This window comes from Seriola dumerili, unplaced genomic scaffold, assembly GCF_002260705.1.
Source record: "Seriola dumerili isolate Sdu_G_001 unplaced genomic scaffold, Sdu_1.0 BDQW01000066.1, whole genome shotgun sequence".
Lineage (NCBI taxonomy): Eukaryota > Metazoa > Chordata > Actinopteri > Carangiformes > Carangidae > Seriola > Seriola dumerili.
This window is the reverse complement of record NW_019174321.1, coordinates 4,530,854-4,555,503: the sequence shown is the minus strand read 5'-3', so window position 1 is coordinate 4,555,503 and position 24,650 is coordinate 4,530,854. Positions and strand designations below refer to the sequence as shown.

The following is a 24,650-nucleotide window of genomic DNA, read 5'->3' as shown; positions in this document are numbered from 1 at the left end:
AAGGTTTAAGATATAAAACAATCATTTTGGTGTGAGAAATTAGACAAACATTTTAAGGCCTCACAGCATCAGAGCCCCATTCACTGTTATAGAGCAAACTGGGATGGCATTGCACATTTTAAGGTTCAAATATTCACCAATCTGTTCTTGGGCACAGGAACAAGAAAGGTCAATTAAAAGCAAAGAAGATATAACAGCCCTGGAAATTTTACTCACCAAGTATTCACTTACTGACTACTCACAGAGCCAGGTTCAGTTCACTGCAACCATGATGGCTTTTGGTGTCTGTATGTGGGCAGTCTTTAGGTTATGACCTGAAATACAAACAAGGCGAGAGGACAACTAGAGGAACAGGGGCCAACAAAGAGCCTAACTATGTGATTCTAACCAACCCAAAACACAAGAAGCAGCACCCCTTTTCCTAATGTATCCAATAGTCTTTTTCTAAGGGTGTGATGCACAATCAGAATTTTACACCTTGCCCAGTCCCCAACAATCACTACCAGCATCTCAAACCAAATCACAAATTACAGACAAACGTTCACAAAGGAGGTACAGACGCGAGCTGCCTGTCTCTTCATCTTAATGCTAGAATGGCTGCAGCTGTGATGTGGACTGGCAGGCTCCTTGCCCCATCAATAGGAGAAGCCGGTGGTGAAGTTGGAGGCTCCTCTTCTCTGCTCCAACCAATCTCGTCGCGGAGTCTGTGCAGCATGATTAGCATACAGACAAAATACAGTTTAAAATCCAGGTGACTGTGCTGCGCTTAGTTGAACTTATTTTTATATCATTCATAAAGTTGAACAAGAAAGAGCAGAACTGATGACACCATTACAGAAGATTGCGCCGGTAGAGGATAACATTAAAAGTACTAGAAAATTCCTGGAGAAATTTTGATTGTTCCTGATGCTTGGTGCATGTACTTCACTCCTCATGTTTTAATCTGTACAAAGAGGCTGTCGTAGAGACTTATCCTGACACTGACCTCAGTCACTGCACGTCCCTCAAAAAGCCTTTTGAAGCTGTAACGACAGGCCAAAATAACCTCACACTGATGGTTTCAAAAACAAACGTGTCCCCACAACCACAGCAAGACATGTATACACACATGTACATGCCCTTACAGAAGTTGATCTGGATCTAAGTCCACTTGCATGGTGGGACAGCTCCAGAACGAATGAGGATTACACATCCAGGCCACATCCGTATCCGCTCATGAAGCAGCTCATTCGGCACCCATCATGGATTCCTTATTCAAAATGGCTCATCTGGTTAAAAGTAGCTGCATAAATGTAAAATCTAGGTGACCAACACCTAGATTGCACTATAAAAGCTTGAAAATGTGATCTGTCAGAGCAGTTGAACAGCTTTTCCCCACTCTGTTTTGATGCCACTCACTCTAGCTGTGAACATTCAGCCATATACACACTAATGTAAAAATCTGGACTAGGTTCAGAAACATTCACGAAACTTGAACTGTCACTGTGTAAAAACTATGAATGGGATTTCTATGGAGGTAGATATGTCTCAATGTTATTTGTGCGAACAGATGAACATTGCGTGTGTAAATTGTGTGATTTTTTTTCCTGGGCAACTATCATGTTTTCCCAAAATGATGTACAAATGACTTCATACAGTAAATAATGCATATAGCTGTTGTGAATGGGGAAAGAAAATTCTCCAGGGGAACATGTCCCCTGACTATAGACTTAAGTTGGGGCTAAGCACCAAATGTTTACAATGTCTGGCTCCACCCCTGTCAGTGAATACTGTCTGCAGTTTAAATTATCAGAAACCACTTTCTGCTGACTTGACACTTTCATGCAGAGACACAGTAGTCAAGAAGCATGAATATAATGTCTTTATTATTGCTTTCATAATCATGCCCATCACAATTTTCAATTGGAATGAACGTCAGGTATCATCTGAAATTCTATGAAACTTAATAAAATTAAGAACTACACAGTACTTTTCTAACACTGAGGTGACAGTTAAGAATTAAATTTAAAAACAATCAGCCATTAGGCTCCATCTGAGTCTTAACACCGTTTTACAGTGATAATTTCCCAGCATACATAAATGAAAGTGGTTTATCTGGTTAGTCAACTAAGTGCGCTGCTCACTAAAGATGTATTAGTAGCGATTTTAATTTACTGCAGTACAAGATGCTGTGATTCATGTAATTTAAGTTAAGAGCATATATGACAGAATATCTTCAGTGCATCCTCACTGCTATAGTTTGGGAAAGAGGATTGTAGATTGTTTCTAACATAAAGGTACTTTCCAGTGCAAGACTGTGAACATGAGAACTGAGACATGCAGATAAAATTTGTCCCTTTTCCTACAGTATACTATGCTGAGAAGACTAAACCAGTGCCTAAGGATCCTTGTCTTCAGGTGCTACCTCCAGTTCTCAGTGATCTGTCCTGCAGAGAAAAAATGTTACTGACCTACATATGTTACTGACCTACATGTAAACCTAAAACCTCCGGAGTGTCTGTGTCCTGTGTGCAGCACGGTCCACTGCTGTAAGTGTTGACGCATATCAAGTAATTCTGCAAACACAGTCTGGACCCGCTAAGATTGTGTGGTGGACTCTCCAAATCACAAAAGGGATTGAAATTAAAAACAGAAACAACTGGTCCCAATGAAACTACTGGTTGGTTGGAATGCAAGTCGGACCTCAGGCTTACAAAAACACAAATGGCCACATTTACAACCTTTAAGCACAGCAGTAGCACAGAAGTATCTTATGGTCAAATAGGAAGTATATTTGTGGAGGTGCATAGAGGGAAACCTAGAGGTAATAAAAGGCTAAAGACGAGTATATAAAAAGTATAAAAATGTCAAAGCATGATTGTGTCCGGCACTGCTATCAGAAACTTCCTTCAATACACTTTAACTCCATCATTGCGCAGTACAAATCTAAATCTCTAAAGCATAAAACACATTCAGAGGAGCAATAACTCCCTCAAACATCCATTTTAAAGCTCACTTCAAAAGGTTTCATTTCACTGAGCCTGCTTCGACCCAGTTGGCTCTGACTTTATTCCTCTGGGTCAAAGGCACTGGGCTCCTGACCCTCTGGGGACTTCCGCTGGGCGTTGTGAGGCTGAGCCAGAGGAAAACCCCTGAGCTTCTCTTGCAGACTTCCTAAAGCCAGTCTCATCTGGTCTTCAGCCCCCTGGAGAGATTTCAGTTCCATGGTGTAGAAGATGTACAGCAGAGAGGTGGTGAGCAGGATGGCGAAGCACAGCACAGCCAGCAGGTAGAAGGAGGTACGAGGGAAAGGTTGTTCAGCTCCCAGAGCCAACCACGGTACAGCAGCGATGAACAGCTCCAGGAACAGCAGGGCTAACCCCATTGCTGCGGTGCGTGTTGCTGTGTAGCGCATGCTCTCTGCACAGTGCAAACCTACTTTGACTTCGGTGCGGGCCTCTGTTACAATGTCGACCAACTCAGCTACCTTTTCTGAGGAACATGAAAGAAAGTAAGAGAGAAAGAGCGAGTAAGAAACTGTTCAAGAGTTGATGCCTGACACAAGCAGCACGGGTGTGTTTAATTCAACGGAACAGTGAAGTGCCATACAAAAAGACTAAGAGCCTACAGCCAGGCTAATGGCTCTGTGAGGTTGTACCTCGGCCCCATCGGACAGGATTAACATTACAACATTAAACATTCACCGTCTTCCTGGTTAATTTAACTAATTGTTCTGGATGGCAGTTTAACCATCATGAAATTTCAGGATGTAGTCTGGAGCAGACATGGACATTCTGCAGCACTAGCCAGAATACACTAGTACCTACCAGTAGCTGTCTTTACAACAGTCTATTTGATTAGCTGTTATTGGGTCTAGCTCTCCTAATGACTTCAGTTTTTTTCCTTTGTTGTATTGGTTCCCAGATGTTGATATTATCATATTTCTGTCTATCAGACTGGTAAAAAAAAAATCTCTGACTTCTTCCATTTTCAAAAGGTCAAATTTCATAAGAATTGATTTAAAAAATTAAAAAAAAAAGTATAAAGATAAACAGTAGAATGACACTTGGACAGAAATTAAATTACAAGGCCAGTGAGTTCATCAAGAAACAGTAGGTGAACAGTAGGTGTAAGGGTTGTAATTACTACTGGGTTGAGTTGAAAAATTACTCACATATGCCCTGGGGACAGCATTAAAATCACTGGCCAGCACAGGTAATGTTTAAATCACCTCCCATAGAAAAATAAATCCAGTCTAAAATGGGCTGGCATAGACATAGCAATAGACATACCAGTGCTTTGAGCTAAATGCTAACACCAGTATGCTAAAATGCTCATAATAACTGTGTAAACATACTGATGTTTAGCCATTTTACCAGTTCAGTGTATTAGCATGCTATCATCTTATTAGCATGAAACGCAGTGAAGGGATCACAAAAATCACGAGGATTCACCCTGAATGTGAATCTTGACCATGAATGTCTGAACTAAATTTTATTACATATCCATTAAAATAACTGTTGAGATATTTGGACCAAAATGCTTTCGAGAGACACTGGCATTCCTAGAGCCACCTTGATAACACGGCAAGTAAAAATACCTGCAGCAGAGTCCTGATCTTTTGACTGCTTGCCACCTCCAATCTCAGCTAGAGTGTGTGACTCCAGCCTCAGTTCAGCAGTCAGAGCCTCGTGGTCGGAGTACGGGAAAGGATGGTCAGGGACGGAGCCTTTGGTGGTGGACATGGAATCACAAAAAATGTCCATTTTGGGAGAACCCTGCAAATAACAGAGGAAATGTGTATACGAGTTAAATGACATTACAAAACAATCTGATGACTCTGACGCCTTGCTATGAACATGAAGTGAAGAACCCACAGTAGGTGTGACGAGACTAAGCTTTCACCCACCTTGAACAGGATGTAGTCAATTCGGATTCCTTCCTCAAAGGGACCGAGCTCCTTTTTACTGATAAAAGCGTTGTCAGCTATTAGAGTCAAACCATTCTCACATCCCTGCAACAGAAAATAACTTAACATTTATAATCACAAGGAAAAATTATTTTTATCTTTAAAACTGGGATCCTAATTTTGTAGTATTGACCATTAGTAACGTCAGTTATGATGACATTTTTCTTGTGGTACGGTGCCACAATGACAGGACTGGATACAGCTTTACAATACTCATCAAGTGTGCTTATTGAAATGGTGCATGCAAGAAAGTTTAAAGTGCCTTGGATGATACGGGACTCTTTGGACATGGTCAACCTTGCTTTTTTATCCAAAAAAAGGTTCAAGGAATGTGGTAAAAAAAAACTTTGTGACTGCTTGCATTATTGCCCAGTCTGTGCAGTTGTAGAGCTGTCTACAAGTAAGTAAAATATCATCAGAACCAATATGAATTAAGGCCATCACTAAAGGCAAAAGATCCATGCTAAAAACGGACTTGTTTTATTTAATTACTGTATCTTAGCAGATGTATTATGATATTATTGTGTTGCATTCTTTTCACCACCTACATCAAATTTATCAGTCTCTAAATAAGAGTCCCGGAGTCCAGTGTAAGACATCAGCAGCCTGTTGCCGAGGTCCTGAGGGTGCATGTTGAGGTCACCACCTAAAATCACCACATCTGCTCCAGCAGAGGTGTGCCTGATGGACACAGAGAAACACATTATTACCACTGAAACAAAACAAGATGAACCCTGGTTAAAAAGTGTTTACTTATTAGGAATATTGCCAGGCACTGTAGTGTTGCTTTACACACCAACTCTAAATGGCGAGAGGCGGGATTCACCTGAGAAAAATATGCAAATGTACACCAGAGTAAACAAATAGTGGCTCATAACAAAACAGACACACACTACCGAACAAACTGCTGCAGCTCCCAGGCCTGAACCACTCTGTGAGGCAGGTAAGAGTCCTTCTCTCTGCAGTACTCCGCATGCAGCTAAAATCAATACACAGAGAAGGAATCCATTGATCACTGATCAATAACAGCATTTTACATTGAGGTAGGGCTGAGAACTGATGTTATGAAACCTTACATGAGTCACGTAGACATTCGCAGTAAGGCTGCCAATGCTTAAAATGGCCATCCCAACGGCTTTACCTCCAAACCAGTCTCCATGGTGGGCCTAAATATCACAGGAAATACAAAGAGTGAATTAAGGGGAAAGGCGATAAACAATGCTGCAAGGAGCTGCAGGAAAAAAGAAAATAACAGTGCAATCCGAATCACAATGAGGGGATGTTTTCATGATGCATTGTGATCATTTCCACATTTGAACTAAGGAAAAGGAAGAAGTGCTGAATGCAATACGCTCATCTTGTGTAATGTGCTAAAACAATCTTCTTTTTCCTCGTGACATTATCTGACAGACAGTACATGTCACTTTGTGAGAATCACCTTTGCTCAGTAATATGATAATTTTATAACTGTTAACATCACCAAGTTGTATTTGGATAATAAAGCTATGGACATTAACTCAAGTACTGCACACACAGTTTTGAGGGTGCTTGTTTCCATTTCATGCTACTCTACGTTTCAGAGGGAAATATTGTACTTTTCACTCCACTACATTTATTTAACAACTGCATTCACTAGTTTTTTTTGTATATTTTGCTTTTAAAATATGATGTATTGTTTAGTGAAAGAAATCTCTGTCTTATTAAGTAATTGTAGTCTAAATTTGAGTGCTTAAAGTTTTATTTTCTCATGAAAACTGAAAAAAAAAATCTACCAGCGTAGTAGGAATATTTGAAGAATTCTCGAAAATCTCGTTTTTTAGAATTCTAGTGCTGCAACGGTGTCTTTGTCTTTCTTGTTTCAGGATATAGACACTTGGGTTGAACAGGCTGAAATATTTGCATACTGCAGAGTAATGTTCTTAGGACTCGATTATTGACAGACATGTCTTTATCAGATTGAGGTTTTGCAGATTAAACAGCTCAACACTTTACAAAGTAGTAAAAATCAACTCCACCTCAACTACAACAAAAATGGTGCTCACACATTAATAAATCTGTGATAATGCTAACAATGCTTCTGTGTTTTCACTTAAAGAATGAATGCAGGTCTTTTAGTTGTACTTTTACACTGTGGTACTACTTTTTACTGAAGTAAAAGATCAGAATACTTCTTCCACCTGTGTACAAAACCCCACTTGCAGCCTCTCCAAACTTACCATGTATGGATAACCGTTCAGTGAGTAGCGATAAAGAAACGTGTCATGGATTCTGTGCTTGGAGAAAATGGCCAGTCCACTTCCTATGACTCCACTGCAGAATGAGAGTAAAAAAACAACATGTGAGCAGAAGTTATATGTTCCACCAGTAACACCAGCTTCAGCAGCATATGGTTATTATTGTGGTTACTTTAAAACACAAGTCACATTCAGTCTCCATGCATGCAGATGTCTATTATGCTATCATAAGTAGGTGTTATCTGTAGGAGATGTGAGAACGTATCTACTCGAGTTGACATTTTTGTGAGCTGCAGAGGGGATTAGGAGGGTAAGGCCTTTGATTAATCTCGGTTTTGTGCCTTGGTATGGAGGTCAAGAAAGAATTAAGCTGCAAAAGTTAATCCTTCAGGTAACGCCTAAGCTTCATATAAATTTTGCAGATGGATCAATGCCATGCAAGTAAATTTTTCTGACGGCACTTCAGGACCCTTTTGAAGATATGACAACTTATTCATGAATTTGAATCACAGACTGAAAGACGTTCAAAGGCAACAAGTTGAGAAATGATTGCACAGCAACCTTGGGATGAGAATGAAAACATTACCTTTTGAAGTAATGAGAGTGAGGATGACTACAGGCAAGTTTCTTTTTTAAGAACAGGTAGTCCCTCTCACTCCACACCTTAAAAAAACAGGCATATTAGCATATTAATATTGTTCATACACATCTACAAGTGGATTTGAGACTTAAAGTTGGTCTTTAGTGCAGAATACGTCACGTGTGACAATGTGCATAAGATGAAATCAGTTTAGTGGCTTAGCAGCTATATAACTTTGGAAGATAGCCTCCACCAACCTCTTGCAGTAAGACAATATCATGCTCTTCCTTGCACAACATATCTCCAATCATGGCATAGCGCTGACGACAGTGTTTGCTGAGGTAGCGGATCCCCCTGAAAAAAGAAAGTAGAGTATGGACAGAGAGCATGGACAGTGGGTTTTTGCATACGCGTACAAAACGACGCACTAGGAGTCAATAAAAACCACAGCCACTGACCAGCAGTTCAGAGAGAAGACCCTGACAGAGTCTCTGGTCACCATGCTGACAGATCTGTGGATGTGATGATGGGAGTGTCAGATCAGGAATGTGAGATCAGGTGAGATGACTGGCACAACACCTGGTGAGACACATGAAAGTGATTGTCGACAGTTGATTTTTGTTATCTAATCCTAAATGGTCACATTAGGTGGTTCCACTACATGTCTAGGTACACAAACACATCCAGCATGTACACATAAGCACTTTAATAAAAAGGGAAGCAATTCAGCAAAGGAGAGCAATTTTAGAGTTGGTCAACTGGAACTAGTGGGCAAAGAGTATATGCATGCATGTGTATAAAATAAAATCTTTAAACATGATAAAGCAAACAGTCACGAGGAAGGTCTAAGGGAGAGAAAGACACAAAAATACACATTTAAAAACTGCACAGTAAGTGCCAAAAGTGCAAACAAAGCAGATATCAGCATGACTATACTTTCAGTTCTTGGATGTCAACTGTTTTAAGGATTCAGCAAATTTTCTGTTTTTAACTGATAAACGTGACAAAAGTGATGTTTAAAGATGTAAACAACTGGTATACGTAATGCTAAAGACAAGTATAAAGATTAATGAGGTGTTTTAACTGAGCTGGCACAGTGTCATAGTGTCACACAGTGAGAAATGTTGTTGATTTTTAAAAAGGAGACAAAGTCAAAGGCGGCTGCATTCCCTCCTGTCTCCTGTGAGTGCAACAATACACTGGCCCCAAACAGAGTGCTGACATAGCTTTGCTCTGTCTGGAGAGAAAACAGAGAAGCAGCAATGTAGTGAAAAGCATCAGGGGGTTCTGGTGTCAGAGGTAATGGTTGTTTTGAACACCCAACACTAGCTATTCATTGTGTGTCAATACAGAGGAAGCAAACAGGATAAATACAATACACAATTCCCTCACAATTCTAAGACTTAACTTAAGGTTGTAGAGTGTGTGTGAGTGTGTATCCAAAATACTGAGGGATACTGCATCAAACACAAAGGAGTATACAGGTAATAAATGTTATAGGCAGATAACAGTGGGTATGCCAGACATTAGACCTTAACCCAAAACCAAGATGAACTCACTAACTTTCCTTAAAAAAGATGGTGATATTTAGTCGCATCAATGGACTGCATGTGCTTGAATCTTGCAGTGAAATTACTCCAGATTTGTCTTATATGAAACATCATAATAACTAAATCTCCAGAGATACTTTAGAAGAAACCTGTTGTTCTTTTCACACTGATATCACATCATTATTTAGAAAGACAGGTCATCTTGTGTTGTGGGCTATTCTAACGAGCATGTTTAATTACTTTCTGCCATTCTACAGACGTTTATATTAAGAAATAATTGAGAAATTAATCGCTAGTTTAACATCAAAAATGAAAATAATAATTAGTTGCAGAGAGCCGAAATGTTTGGTCACTAAATCGATTAGTCGAACAGCAGAAAAAAAGAATTGGGAACTCTTTTGACACTAAATCAATCATTTGTCATTTTTCAAGCAATAATTGCCACATATTTGCAGGTTCCTGCCTCTCAAAGAAGATTTGCTGCTTTTCTTTTCAATATATGACTGTAATCTGAGTATTGGTTGTTTTTATACCTTGGGAGGAACAAAACATCTGAAGACATCACCTAAAATTTACTTTTTTCTTTCTTTCTTTTTTAACTTTTATTTCATAGACTAAACAACTAACCAATAATCTTTAATTGCAGCCCTATAAACCCTGTGACCCAAAATAATGCTCATCTGTTGGATTTTGGGCAACAAAGGTAAGTTAGGTAAGGTAAGGTAAAGTTAGCTTGTACAGGTTTAGCTAACGACAGTTAGCTACTGTTGCAGTAGCCTTCTGGACACTCTCTTAGTTTATAGGAGATATCGATGAACCCACTGGAAAACAGTTGGCTTTCCAGTGGTTATTATACAGTTAGCTATAATATTAACCAGTTAATCCCTGGCATGTCGTTAGATATAACGCTACCAATAGCTAAACAGCTCGAGATGACCACTTGGCTAGTCTCAGTAACCGTGAAGCTGGCTCTGGTTACTGACTCAAATCATTTAGTTACTAACTAATTTAACTCACCTCATGAACCTGTTGTCGTCGGCTGAAGTTAACTGGACCGTTGGATGTATGGTGTCGTAACGTTAGCTTTCGCTTTGGACCCAGAAATACTTCCCTTTACGTTGCCGGTCAGCTGTTAATGTAATCCTAGTTAATTATTATCAAAAAAGACATAGTGGGTTGGTCAGCATCTCAGATAACTAACACTGACTTAGCGGTGTTTAGCCACTTCTTCCTACGTGCTTTTCCTGTCGGCGTAGAGTCGGCTGGGATAAAAATAATTGTTATGACCTCCGGTTGCAATTTTCCCTCAAAATAAAACAGAAACTTGAGCTATGTCCGTGTTTCAATGATAGAAAACCTGACGAACATGTGTAGATGACAGATAATGAGATAGTGATTATGAATACCTTATTGCAAAAAGTCGATTTCAAATAGCCTCAACAAGCACTTCTTTTTATGGAAGATTTTTATTTTGAAGACTCCGTTTCCGACTTGATTCCGCTTGAGTCGCAAGTAATCCTGGGAAGTGAAGTTCTTTCGGCCAAACGCTTGCTGCACAGAAGAACTCAGGTCCTTTAGGTGGAAATTAAGTAAATACATTTACTCAAGTACTGTTCTTAAATGCAGTTTCGAGGTACTGCAGTATTTCCATTTGATGCTACTTTATATTTCTAATCCATTTAATTTCAGACATAAATACTGTACTTTTTACTGCATGTTTGAGAGCTGTACATACTGTTACTTTCCAGATTTTAGATTTAAAAATATGTCAATCTTATAAATTACAATGCACTGTATTCAAACCAGTGGTTCCCAACCTTTTCACATTGGTGACCCTTTTAGAGGGACCTGAACTCTAGTTTGGGACTAAACTAACTAACTAACTGTGTGAAGTAACTAAAACTAGCTTCCCCTTGAGCAGCTACAACATTAAAATGCTGCTTACACTTCAGTGTTAACAATTTAATGTTGGCTAATACTGTATGAGATAATATATCACTCAGAGGGAGATTTTCCATCATAATGTTTACTTTTATTTTTGTTACTTTATGGAGGCTACATCCTGATTTTTGCAAAAATATTTGGTAGTTTTACTCAAGTAAATGAAGACTTATACTTGTAATGCCATACTGTTACATTCTTGTCTTGATACTTTTACTCAAATAAAGGATATCAATACTTCTTTCACCATGCAGGTAAAAAGTACCTGTGAAAGAACGTATGAGTACTCCATGAATTAGTGTGCAAGTAGTATTTTAGCAGGCATGTAGTTTAGATACCTTCAGATGTATTCCCACTTCAAACATTTTGCCATATTTTTATCACAAAGGCTACTTTATTTTGATTTCAGTCTACCAAAATCTGTGATGCTTGAGGATCAACCACATGACAAAGACTTAAAGGTAGACCAGATTATTGACAGGTGAGATGTCAACAACTTACAGTACGCACAGACCTGTATACAAACATTTCCGCTATCACAGCTATCCCTCTGAATATATATGAGGTCAGTTTAGTTTTGCAGTCATCAAACCCAATGTGGCCATTTCAACAATACTTTGCAGGCAAAAGTTTGGTCACAACTAATAACGTTTGATAAAACAGTTGGAGTGATACAGCTGGGTCACAGAATCTAACTGGTTACAGAATTTGGTGCAACACCTGGAGCTCCATGGGGACCCTGAAATAAATGCTATGCTGCATTTCGCTGCGAGATCCTGTAGCTAACTTGTGGAAGACAACACTAACACATGTGGTGTCATATTCCTCTGTAACATCAGTACAGAAAGAACCAGTGTGGACAAAACAAATTTACAATCATGTTTAATAAGTTTTCTGGGGGAAAATGGCCCCAAAGGCACCATGCGTCTTTTATTGTTAGATACATTTGTTTGATTATATAGTCCAACCTCTACTTTGAAGTATAAAATTGCAATGCACAATGGTAACAAATAAGAAACCACCTTAAACCAAAATAAAAGAAACAACAACAACAAAAAACAAAACAAAAAAAAACCTGCCCACACCATTCAGAATATGATACATTAGATATCTCATTATTAATTATCAGCACAGTCACACATTATTTTCAGTGAAGCATATGGCCGACACTGAAAGTCAAAAGACAACAGAATCAAAACAAAACATTAATCTTGATAATGGCAAAAAAAAAAAAAAAAAGTCTGTATAAAAGATAAAATGAGAAACCTGCTAGAGGAGGAGTGTTATTGTATCTAGCTTGTGAAATATGACATTCAAAGCCAGGTGCAATTATTCCACCGTACAATATCTTAATTTTTGAACTTTTATAGCAAAATTGTCCAGTGAACCACACAGAGTAGACACTTGTCCAGCAGGACCCGTGGGATGACAGTTAATCCTGTCTCGAGTGTGAGTCCTGCAATACTTTGTAACATCTCCATCACAATGGAAAATGATCAACACATCTCCTGTACCCCACCCTGCCCTCCCGCTATTTGTTTGCCAACCCTATAAATAACAATCAATGGTCATACTCCACAGCACAGAGACAATAGCTCTCATTCAAGACAATTATTTAGTTTGATTTCAAAATTATTTCATGTGTAATGTCAGTAAAAAAAAAAAAAAAAGTCTTAAATATCAAAACTGAACTTTTATCAACGAATGCAGCCTCTCCACACATTACACAGAGAAGAGTGAAGCAAATGAGCCGACTTCACAGCATACAATCTCTTTTTTAAACAAAAGAAACAGTGATTAACTTCTCTCCACTTTAGCCATGGTCTGAGTTGAGTGCTAAGTTAACTGATCACAAATATGAACATGAAGTCCTCCCCCCGCCCCCGCCCTCCCCCTCCAAAAAAAAAAAAAAAAATACTCCTATGTAACACATATTCCTTTAGAATCCACTGACTCACAGTACAGAAACAATTCATTTTTCAATTAGGCTACATAACTCAAGGCAGAAAATAAGCACTGCTGTTGCTTTACCCCCCTTCTTGATCTTTTAAGTGCAACCGAGCACACGTCTTCAAACAGAGAGAAACAACAGGGGATCTCGTAAGGATGGTAAAGCCTTAGCTTTTTTTTGTCAGGCTAGTAATGGTACAAGGCATCCTTAGTGTCAAAAGTCAGTTATAGATAGAGGCTTGTAAGACCTGATTTTTTTTATTAATTGTGTAATAAAACATAAAAAAAGCAGAGCCTTAATAATACGGTAACACAATAAACCTTCTCCCGGTACATTTAGTCTGTAAAACTTGGGACGATTTGTTTGTAAAACAACAGGCTACATGAAAATTAGTTTTCCCATCCCATTCCTCTTTGTGCCCGGATACAAAAACTGCCTCAAAAAGATGTGAATCTGAGAGATTTCATTCCAAATCTTTTTTTTTCTTTTTTTTTTTGACAAAATACACCTTTCTGACTATTTCATTTAAAAACAAGAGGTAGTAAAAAAAAAAGGCAATCCAAAGTGGCAGGCAATGATATCATCTTTGGAGAAAAGGCACTTGCTTTCGTAACACACCTACTGAAACAACACCACTTGGCTCTGGTTTTCCCCTTCTGTGGTCCTGTTCTCTCTACTTTTTCAATCTCACATACACGTCTCTTATTGCTCAGAGTGTGTTCCCTTGGATACCATGAGAGTCTTTTCAACCCTAAACACTTTCTCGTTCCCTCAGTAAAAACATTTCAAGCTCCATCAATTACCTCGGCAAAAGTGACCCACTTCATCTAAAGCATGTTTAAACACATGGAAAAATAGCTAGTTGTTTGAAAAATCCGTAATTCTTCAAAAATTTCTTTGCGTGTCGGCTTGTTGAGATTAACTCTTTTTTTTTTCCTTGTGTATGAGACTTTTTTTTTTTTAAAAAGCATAAATTCTGTCCTTGTTAGTTCGTTCTAGCATTGTTTGAATGTTTTTATTCTAGTTTTTCCTGGATGGTTGAGCTGGTTGAAGAGAGATTGTGTCACGCTTTAGTCTGGCTTTTCCAAAAACCTCCCTGAAGAGCTGTTAGTCTTTGACAAGTCTGTAGACATGATACTGAGCTCCGTGTTCACTTGTGGAAACCTCAAAAACAAAGGCTATACAGAGCAAGGTCTCCTGGGTGTCGCGGTTTGTCACCACCTGAAGGGCAAAAAGAACACGTCAAGGGGGAACCAGGAAGAAGTACTAGAAACACTATTGGTAATCACTTGATAATTTCTTAATTTGTTAAAGGAATTGTTTTGGGTATTTTGGGAAAGTGCTTATTGGCTTTCAGGCCGAGAGTTAGTTGAACAGATCGAAACCACTCTCATGTCACAGTTTGGCAAAATCCGCCTACCAGCCCCTCTAAAGCTGTTCACAAACCAACATTTAAAAACAATACGCTATGATTTAACCGGGGTGCAGGGCTAACTGTTTGCATTCTTGAAGCTAAGCTAAGCTAAGAACATGCTAGCTCTCACTCGTGGAAAAAAAGTGAATATGCTCTTTTTCCCAAAATATCAAACTATTCCTTTAAGAACCCCACATAATCGACTGCACGTTACCTGTAGGATAGTGAAGTTTTCGAGAACACTGTTCATCATGTACTTTTCAGGCAAGTGTTTGAGTTTGTGGATAAAGTTGATCATGTACTCGCACATAGGAGAGCGGTGGATCCTGTAAACACACTTTCCTCCCTCCAGGCGAGCGTACTCCGTCTGCAACACGCACAGGATAGGTGAGTCAAGAATCAAGTTTGAATGTGGACAGCCGTCACCTAAAATCTGACAGGTCCTGTATCAGCTGTGTTTGAGAGGAGAACAGTCATCAATGCAAGTCTTACCTCTACTTTCTCGACAACCTGCTTCCCAAACGAGCAGACTTTGGTTGAAACGGTGATCGTCATGTTCTCGATGCTGCTGTACTGGCTGCTGACACCGTAGAAAGAACCAGGGCCATCCTGCATGCCGCTGCTGTTCAGGTCCGCCTGCAGAGGGCACAGATTTCATTATATTAGGGACCATCATTATATGTGGTGAAACATCATTAAAAAAAAAAGGCACCTCAGAGCAACACAAACTGTCAAGTCACAAGAAAATTTTACGGTATTTGTTTTGTTTTGTTTGTGTGAAACAACACAATTCAAACAAAGAGGGGATCGACAGTTCAAAAACAGAAATTCAAAAGCAGTGCACACGATGAAGCAATGCACTGTAAAATGCTGTCTACAATCTTAAGATAAGGTCTTTCACTAATACAAGCACCATGGAGTCACAGGAAAAGGAAGCGGTTTGCAAAAGCTATAACACGCTACCACAAGTCACTGTGACAGTGTGAAGTAATAGCTGCAGTGATCTTAATGAATCTTGAAAGTGTTGATACATTTTCATTTTCATTTACATTAACATTAATGTGATCTAAAACAGGGGTGTTTGAAATGATTCAAAACTCTACATACAGTAAAGCATAAACCAGACAATGGAATACAAATGCACAGTAACAACTAATAACTGGCAGATGATGATGATGATGATGATGATGATGATGATGATGATGATGATGATGATGATGATGATGATGATGATGATGACGATGATGACAACGACTTACCCAGAATTTCACTAGGAAGAAAGCGTTTTGAGGGCCTTTCTCATAAAGCTCTTTGAGCCCGCCCTTCTTCTCGGGGAACTTGTCGTAGATCTGCCGGATGTCCACGGCCTCGAGGAGCGGGTCGCTGTAGGAGGGGTTGGTCTGTCCAATGTGGACAAACAGATGTTTGCTGTACTGCAGTGGACAAAGACAAAAGAGACATGACTTCTGTGCGGACTTCTGAGCGGAAGGAGAGAATGAAGTTTTCTCCTGTTTCTGACATCAAGTCCACACCAAACAGAAAGTTACAGATCCATCCATCCCCAAAGTCAGCTTTTAAACGATCTCCTGTGACTAAAGAGCTTTATAACATTTGTTTTGGTTCCCAAACACAGGAAACTGTAACTCACATTGTCTGGGTCTCTCTGGACCTCCATGAAGGCCGAGTACTCCAGCATCCGCAGCTTAGAGGAGGCGATGGTCCGGTCCTGCCACACTGGTACCGCGGTCGCAGTTGGTGCAGGGGGAGGCGCCAAGGGCTCATAACCTGGACAGCCCACGCACACACATACACACACTAATTTATAAAAACTGTCACGGTGACAGTGAGCTGCCATTTCCAGGTCATTCACTAGTTTGGTTTCATTTCTAAATTCAGTTTTTTACTTCATACTCACTTGGTATGGATTGTGGTACAGGACCTGATAGGCTTGGGTATGGTGGCTGTGCAAAAGGTTTGATACTGAAAGACAGTGAATGGTGTGATGAGACAATGACATAAAAACTATATAGTGACAAAAAAAAAAAATCTGAGGCACGTGGGTCTTAATATATTTGTATTTTTGATGGAAGTCTTCCTGTTAGTGTCATAGTGTAAGCATGTGTTGCTGCACCAGCTAGGCGTAAGTCCACCTGCTTCATTGCTTCTTCATGATGCAAAATAGCATCAATTAATTATGATTTTACCAACAACAAAAATATGTAATAAAACATTTGTAGATTTTGGTAATTATTCAGTGAACTCAAGTTATCGAACACTGCCCTATTCATTCTTTAGTCTCCATCAGATTTGAAGCAGTTAATTTGCCCGGTGGTGGTTTACATCAGTGCAGGAAACATACAGTACAATATAGTGTAGAAGAAGAGTTAGTGCTGCTTTGTGCTCACTGTTGGACCTCGGCTAGGGGGAACTTACGCATGGCTGGTGCGACCAAGCCCAGGAGTCCTTCCCGGGTTGAGATCTAGAACCAGCCTGGTGTGCAAAAATGTGACCTGTTAATCATGCCTTGCAATACCCACCTGACATTAAACCTAACCTCCTCATTCTCTCATTTACGCATTTACTCATCTCTAGTGACAGCATCTCTCTACAAACCGTCTCCTAACAGATATCTTGTGGGATCAGCAGAGGGGTTTACTTACTCCTGAGAGGGCCCAGGCTGTCCTGGGATTGGACCAGACCAGAACTGGAGAGTAAATAAAAGCTGTCAATTTGCTGCTTCGAAATTAAATGTTGTGAAATCCAATGTGATATTTCATTACAAAAACTGCAAATTAAACGAATGGAGGTCTCACTCTGGGTGGCTGGTAGGGGGCCGGAGGCAGTGGTGGAAGGTGATTCTTAATCATGCTCGGTGAGACGATCTGTGCAGACGACAGCGCTGCCATGTTCTGCAGGGCTTTGTCTTTAGATGCCTGATCCTGCGGATGCACACACAGAAATGAGGGGAGTCAACCACAAGGTGGAGCCATATCCTAAACCTCTATCTAATGCTGTATCTTATTCTTAAAAGATCACAATCAACACAGAGGCAGTGTTTGTGTATTGGTTTCTAGGTTCAATGCTCAAATCAATAGATTTTACAATCTTGCGGAAAGCTTCTAACTTCTATAACAAGCTTAACAGGAGTTCAGCTTAACAATCAATAAAATCAATAAAAACTGTTCTAATAATCTAATAATAAAAAAAAAAACTGTGAAAATGAAGACAATTTTTGAAAGAACAGCTGGACAGAATGAAGCAGCGAGATGAAGAGGGAAAATGAAGCAGCATTGCCCCACTGGTATTTAAGCTTGGGTCACAAGGCAAATTGAAGGTCTGTTAGGTCTGAAGGTTTGTTATCAGGATCACCACAGGAAGAAGAGAATAAAAAGAGTGCATTGGCTTGGAAAGCAGTTTTGTATTCATGTTGCATCTGAGAGTTAACAACAACAAGTTCAAGTTTTACTCTGCGGATTAAAGTCGTTCTATGTACATGAAATAAATAGCACAAAAGATATGCAAAGCCATGGTGCATGACACACAGTTTATGATTTACAAACACATCAAAGCAGTTTGCTTTCATTTGAATATTTCAAACTTTATTAAAAATGCATCCTCTTGCTCTCTTTTTTTTCATGTTTTCAAAAGAATGCATTTCAGCTCATTTAGCTCTGACTTTGCGATTAAAAAGGAAAGATCCCTAAGAAGCGAGACCCTGAATCAAAGAGTGACACCTTGTGCAAAGCAAGCGAGACTTTGGCTTCTGGCAGAGGCTGAGGGGATTAAACTACATCAGGCAGGAGGCACAGCAGTACTATGTTCAAAGCGTGGCTGTTGCCTAAGCATTGCGTCATTATGGGATAGCAATGGGGTGGGACGCCATGCCAGCAGAGGGCCACAGCAAGGGGACAGTGCACTGGTGTTGCCAAACAAAGGGGATGAGGGAAGCATATTGCACAAGTCAGATTCACTTACCAAATTCATTGCCTGAATCAAAGAAGAGAGAAACCATTAGTGCTATGCAGTTCTAAACGGTGTGTTAAGATGAATAAGGAGTTTAAAAGTTTCTCCTTTTTTTTCTCCATAGTGTAGCCATGGTTTTATCAAAAACTCAAAAATAATTCACACCACGACTGACATTTCAGCTACAAAGTTCAGTGGGGATTGGGGAAAATCAAAGATGGCTTTCAATACAAACGGCTCACAAATTTTGAACTTTTGAATATGGCAATTTTGCCAACTCGTACAATCTATTTAGTCATGTGTCTCTAGTTGGAATAATGCAGCTCATATATATTTAAAAAAATTCTTTAGTCCATTGGACAACAGTAAAATGTTGAAATAATAACAAGCGTTTCAATAAATCTTACACAATATAAAGCAAAGGATAAGGACAGAATTTTAGTGACTTTCTAATAAAAATCAGTATATACTCCAGAACTCATCAGTAGCCTAATTCAACAGAATTCAAATAGACGACTGGCAACAGTGACTGGTACTTGTTGTTCAGATGATGCTACAATTTTACTTTTTTCCTAGGAGCCACCTGAACTTCAAAGAGTGTTTATCTACAACAGATTATCTCCTGGCTTTACAAACACTTGATAAACCCTCCAACAGAGCGATGGCTACAGCTGCATTTACAGTTCACTAGCTGATGTTCAATATTTAAAAGATACGAGAAAAATGTTAACACAGCAGTTAACAGCAGCAGTGACAAAACTATCGGAGTCAAATGACTAAATTACACGCGAGTTTAAGAAGTCTGTGTGAGCATGAAGTGAAAAAATGTGTCCAATTAAATGTGTCATGTTGTGTGAAGGAGGAAAAATAGGGACGGCTGTTTGTGCAAAAAAGTAATGACAGAAATAATAAATAAATCATGATTAACCCCTTCAAGCAGAGAGGATAAAAGTCACCCTTCGGTACACTTGAAGCCCTGAAACGTGAAGAACCTAAAACCTGATTTAAGAACATAATGCTGCTACACACTGGTTCAGTTTTTAGAGCTTTCCTTTCCACAAAATAAAAGAGTGCTGCTCAAACTTAAGTTTAGATTTGATGAGCCCAAAAAATGACAACATGAGGAAAATGTATGTAACATTTAGATCTGCGAACACTGTGGAGGCCACAATGTGAATGTAAAGAGAGCAGGAGGGGGGATGATGTAGCAGCCTTTCTCTGACACAGCGAAGAGAGGAAAGTCATGGCTCACTATGATCAGTCCTCTAGTTTTTATTCAAGCTCAGAAACTTGTATGACTGGATCAACAAGCCGACTCTTGTCACTGTGTGTCACGGATTGCTTGACTGTGATGTGATGTGAGGAATATAGCAGGCTGATGCATCCATTCCCTTAGCGACATGTGACACCATTGAAAAGATGATTAATTTATCTCTGTGTGACAGTTTCATTTAAAAATATGCCAGCTGTGGATGCTGATGTCCACGAGGGCATTAGTCTGCATGAAGGGGTTAAATTCGGTTGAAGTTAGCACTACAGAATGCCACAATGTCTTTAGTATTCACTTGTGTTTATATGTGAATATGGAAAAATAATAAAAAAGAATGAAGAGACCGGAGGGATCGGAAGAAGTACAAGACAAGTCAAATGGAGTAATACGATGGCAACAATCAAAGATGAATCTCTATTCATGTTCAGTTTTACCAAAGACATCACAAAGAGACACATTAGAGGAGCAACTAAAGTAAAGTAGAGGGAGTTTTAGGGAAAGAGAGGCTCAGAGAGGTAGAGTGTGCTGCAGAAGCATGGCTGGCACAGAGGACAGGTACAGAGCCGGAGCATCATGCAGCTAAACAACCATCCACTGGGCTCATCATAACAGCTTGTACAGCATTCCTTTAAAGCAGCTTTAATTACACTTTAATTTGAAGGATGAAATCAGGCTCATACTTAATGCAGCTCAGACCTACAGTAGAAGTTAAAAAGCTTTGTCAGTGTGCGCTGCATGCAGGATATGGAAGCAGGACTGTGGTTATTTTTTTCCAGAGAATCAACTACTAATCGTTTAACAATGGATTTTCCTCGCCAAGCTTGCATCCATTTTATCTAACAAGAACTGGCCTCGCATCAAAGCAAGGACCGATAATATGCACAGATTCACTGGTTAGTGCAAAGCCAAGCCATTACCAGCCCCGCCGAGCCCGCGGTGAAGCGCATACCTTTAGCTTTGACTGGATCTCGCGAGATTTTCTCCGGGCGAGAACCTGCAAGTGGCTAGAAACCTGCACAGAAGAATAGCCAAGAGGAGGGAAGAGGAAAAGAGGAGATAGGGAGAGAAAAGACAAGGGAAGAAAGAGAGAAGCCGTAACCAAAGAGGAAAGAGACGCTCAGTCAGTGTTGCCCGGAGGCAGGCTGGCGGCACCTACCTTTATACCCGCCTGGTATTCGCGAACTTTCTTCCGCGCTAACACCTGTATGTGACTAGACACCTAAAGGAGCGTGAAACAGTTTTTGAGCATAAAAAACGACATTCACTCAGATACACGCACCCGCTCACGCAAGCACAGACGCACACACACTTAACAGTAAAAACACAAAAAGTAGGTGAGCTGGTGATATTCAAAATTTTTCTTAGTATCAGATTCCAAGAAAATACCAAAACTAAAAATGACTTGATACTACTTTCAAGTATTGTCTGTGTAGCCTGATACTCTGCATCTTACTCCTCTGCTCCAGTCCCCCTCCCCCCTACTCTCTGTGTATAATCCACTGATTAAAATAGTTCCCAACCAATACAGTACCCAGCTGTTTTAGGAAATTACTGAGAGACAGACTATCAAATTGTTAGTTTTGGCTCTAAAGAGATTTGTTGACAATCAAACATATGAATGATAAAACCAGACACATTTCCTTAGAACAATTTGTAATCTTCTTGTAATTAAGGATCAGGTTTTATGAGCTTGTGATCTCTTTTTTATGACTTGGACGATCAGTAACTTAAGCCAAACCCATGCGCGATTATTCAAATTCAGTCATCAACGTCAGTGAAACTTGTTTACCTGTTTTCTTGTTCGGGTTTTGCCTGTCCTCAGTTTGATGTATCTCGCTATCAATTCATTGCGACCTGCAACCAAAAACAGAAAACAAGGTCACAGACAAGAACAACAAAACAAAAAACAGAAGGCAGAATACACAAAGACAGGACAGAAACTATAACATTCGTAGATCACTGATAATACCCTAAACTGGACAGAGGGTGGCGCTCTACTCATACCTTGAATACATGTCTCATGTCAAAAGAACAGCAGTGTGACCTTTCCCAGAGCTCCTCAGACCTGGGGCAAACACACTTTTGACATGGGTCACAGGCCACAATAACACCTCTGTTTCCTATAGGAGACGCGCAAGTTTCATTTCTTATTAAAAAAATAAGGCGGGTCGGTTGATTTTCCTGTTTCACCCCTCAGTTTTCATTATCTTGTTTCACACCTCCTTATTGTCTGCTCACATGGTCCTGTAGCCTAATTACAGAGAGTGCTTAGAAAACAGTACCATGTTTTTCATGACATAACATCCACTCTCAACATTCTGCACAAACAGGTTGTGCAGAGAACAGGCTTCTATTCTGGGCTTTCATGGTCCTCTTTACATTCAGTGCTGAGCATGTGCTTCAACAGGGCCTGCCATTTTAGCAAAGAGCCGCAAGCAAAAATCAACTTTAGTGTATGAGAAGTGCAAAAAGCATTATTATGTTGTCTCAAGGGAAAAATCAGTCCATCATTCTTTCTCACTTCTTTTTGTTGCCAAGTCACGCTTACCGAGTTTCTGTGGCTGAAAATTGGGCCAAAGGGAGAGGTTGAACCGCTGTGTCATTATGAATAATGACCTAAACTCGTCTAAAGTTGCTGACAGAAATTTTCACCAACAAAAAGTGGTCAAGATGTGCTTTCTTAAACACACACAGACACACACAATAGACTGTGTGTCTAGGAAGTCTACAGCTTAACAGCTTTCAGGGTATCCTGACACATAATGACAGGAGAAACAAGTCCTGCTTTTTCACACACTTTTTAGCATTTGGCCTCCAAAAGGCCCTGGTTAGTGCAATTACCATAAAAGTACTGCAGGCCATCTCCAGCAGGCTTGCAGCACTTGCCGTACTCTCCAACCAGTCCGCCCGGCGGTAGGCCAGCAGAGCAGAGCTGAACTGTCTGCCGATACTGAGGTAGCCCCTCCCCTTCTGCCCCGGGCCAAGGATGGACACGCCCGCTCCAGCGCCTCCGCATTCCTAGCATTCCTCTAAGCCTGTCACATCTGTGCTAGCCAGTCTGATTGGCCTGGGCCTGCAAACACAGCCAGAGCTCGGGCCAACACACACATGCTCATATACACTTCCAGCTCTAGGAGAAGCAGGGCCATTAGGTTGGGGTAGGGGGTCGTCAGTTAGGGAGGCAAAAGGGGCAGCTGATGCAGTAACTCTTGGAAGAAACACAAAGCCATAACTGTCTCTGCCAACAACTGCCACCTGGCACCAAAGCAGCCCCTTTTCCCAAAACAACACCACTGTGTGACCCTGCATTCAACGGACAGCAGCACCTGCTGCCGACCGTCCCAGCAGAGGATGGCAGAGAAAGAACAATGCCAGTTCGACCCCCGCCCAACTGTCACTCTCAATCTCTTCAGCTGAGGGGCAAAGAGGGAAAAACATTACATGGGCCCAACCACAGAGTTCTGCAACCAATTTCACAGATATCTCATTGCAAAGTAGGCCTACTGTAGACTGAGATACAGTATGAACTAGATGCAACAGGTTTAAGATAAGAACTTGTCTGAATGGTGAGGTGAACTCAGTATTGTGTGGAGCTGGTTAAACTGTAAACACAACAGAGTTTCAACCACAGCTGAGCAAAACCAAGCTGAATGTGTTTTTTTTTTTTACAATTAAAGTGATTATGTAAATGATTTTAAAATAGCAGACCATATACTTTCACTGTCACATGTATCATAACAATGTGGAGCACAGTAATGCCTTGGTGTTGCATGGTAAGTCAAAAATGTGTTTTGTTCATCTGTTGAATGGTGAAGTTCTGCGGTCGTGAGCTGAGATGACATCTCCAGCTTTACCACAACGTCTGGTCGGTTTTGTGATATTTTAAATCACCGCTTTTGTTTTATGTGATATACAGTTTGCTCATGAGACTCTGGTGTTTGATTTCAAACTTTCAAATAAACTTTTATAAAGTCACATTCTCAGGCACCACTTCTCGTGCTCCGTGGAAAAAGGACAAACTGGATCACGATACTGTAAATCATGATACTCTAAACGATATATAGCAGAACTTCATGGTCGGAAAACAGAGAAATCACTCAGGAGTCCCGTGTTTAACCCCAGGAATAAAATGCTGCAGATCAATAAAATCAGGAGGGTGAGTTGATGCCTACAAAAACAAAACCATTCACCTCGGTTAAAAAATAAAGTCACAACCTGACATGAAATATTTTTTAAAAAGGCCCCAGGACTTCAGAGCAGCAGCTGCGTGTTATGCCCCAGTACATTTTGTGGATAATTAGTACTGTGGCCTGGTTTTCTTAGATCTGTGACCCAGTAGGACTGGTTATTTCAGTTGATCATATTTTAGACACACTGCTCTCTCAAAACCCAACAGTTAAATTATTGAGGATATGATCTCTGTGTTGTCACTCTGCTGCAGCCAAGATCTGCTCAGGCTTGACGCGGTGGGGGTGGTGGGGGTTGGGTGGTCAGGGAGACGGTGTAAAGGCTGGCCCACACAGCAGAGGATCATGACAGGTGCATACAAACAGACACACTGGTACAATCGCATGCACAGCCTCACTTGTCCTCTGCCTCTTTTTGAGCTGCTCATGATTCCCTTGTTGATTGCTCAACACCCACTCAGATCGCTGCAGGCTGCCATTCTTAACCTCTTCCCCGACAGGACACGCCTATCTTTTTCTTTTACTACATGGCAGCTGGAATTTTCCACTTCCATGCAAGATAGTGAGCAAAAAGGTAATCTCTCCTCACTCTCAGCACCCCCCCCCTACCCC

At 40.3% G+C, this 24,650-nt stretch overlaps 2 protein-coding genes across 6 annotated transcripts in view; both read right to left on the bottom strand.

Moving 5' to 3' along the window:
• Positions 1-1,848: 1,848 nt before the first annotated feature.
• Positions 1,849-10,623, bottom strand: smpd2 (sphingomyelin phosphodiesterase 2). The gene is made up of 11 exons (XM_022742236.1): positions 10,330-10,623; positions 8,221-8,341; positions 8,020-8,116; positions 7,769-7,845; positions 7,165-7,258; positions 6,025-6,114; positions 5,845-5,927; positions 5,497-5,629; positions 4,889-4,993; positions 4,580-4,757; positions 1,849-3,471 (listed from the first exon to the last, which is right to left on the bottom strand). Exons 2-11 carry the CDS (start codon positions 8,262-8,264, stop codon positions 3,047-3,049), a joined length of 1,326 nt encoding a protein of 441 aa, XP_022597957.1. The 5' UTR covers positions 8,265-8,341; positions 10,330-10,623; the 3' UTR covers positions 1,849-3,046.
• A 3,506-nt stretch (positions 10,624-14,129) lies between these two features.
• Positions 14,130-24,650, bottom strand: part of tead3 (TEA domain transcription factor 3) — a 34,298-nt gene continuing 23,777 nt past the window's right edge. For 2 of the 5 annotated variants that reach the window (XM_022742137.1, XM_022742135.1), the window contains exons 4-15: positions 21,641-21,705; positions 21,008-21,070; positions 18,594-18,605; positions 17,432-17,557; positions 17,279-17,322; positions 17,052-17,108; positions 16,534-16,598; positions 16,267-16,412; positions 15,878-16,051; positions 15,111-15,254; positions 14,833-14,985; positions 14,130-14,425 (exon numbers count right to left, since the gene is read on the bottom strand). In XM_022742137.1, coding sequence (XP_022597858.1) covers positions 14,312-14,425; positions 14,833-14,985; positions 15,111-15,254; positions 15,878-16,051; positions 16,267-16,412; positions 16,534-16,598; positions 17,052-17,108; positions 17,279-17,322; positions 17,432-17,557; positions 18,594-18,605; positions 21,008-21,070; positions 21,641-21,705 — 1,163 coding nt within the window. In that variant the 3' untranslated portion in view covers positions 14,130-14,311. Of the gene's footprint in view, positions 14,426-14,832; positions 14,986-15,110; positions 15,255-15,877; positions 16,052-16,266; positions 16,413-16,533; positions 16,599-17,051; positions 17,109-17,278; positions 17,323-17,431; positions 17,558-18,593; positions 18,606-20,800; positions 20,864-21,007; positions 21,071-21,640; positions 21,706-24,650 lie in introns of all 5 variants that reach the window. The other 3 variants (XM_022742139.1, XM_022742138.1, XM_022742140.1) reach the window with 3 other exon arrangements.

What these genes read in the sequence shown, in the direction of transcription:
- smpd2 (XM_022742236.1), bottom strand. Translation starts at nt 8,264, where the DNA reads ATGGTGACCAGAGACTCTGTCAGGGTCTTCTCTCTGAACTGCTG. An exon ending in GTCTTCTCTCTGAACTGCTG is followed by an intron (nt 8,117 to 8,220) that starts GTCAGTGGCTGT and finishes TTCTTTTTTCAG; the next exon opens with GGGGATCCGCTACCTCAGCA. An exon ending in CGAATGTCTACGTGACTCAT is followed by an intron (nt 5,928 to 6,024) that starts GTAAGGTTTCAT and finishes TATTGATTTTAG; the next exon opens with CTGCATGCGGAGTACTGCAG.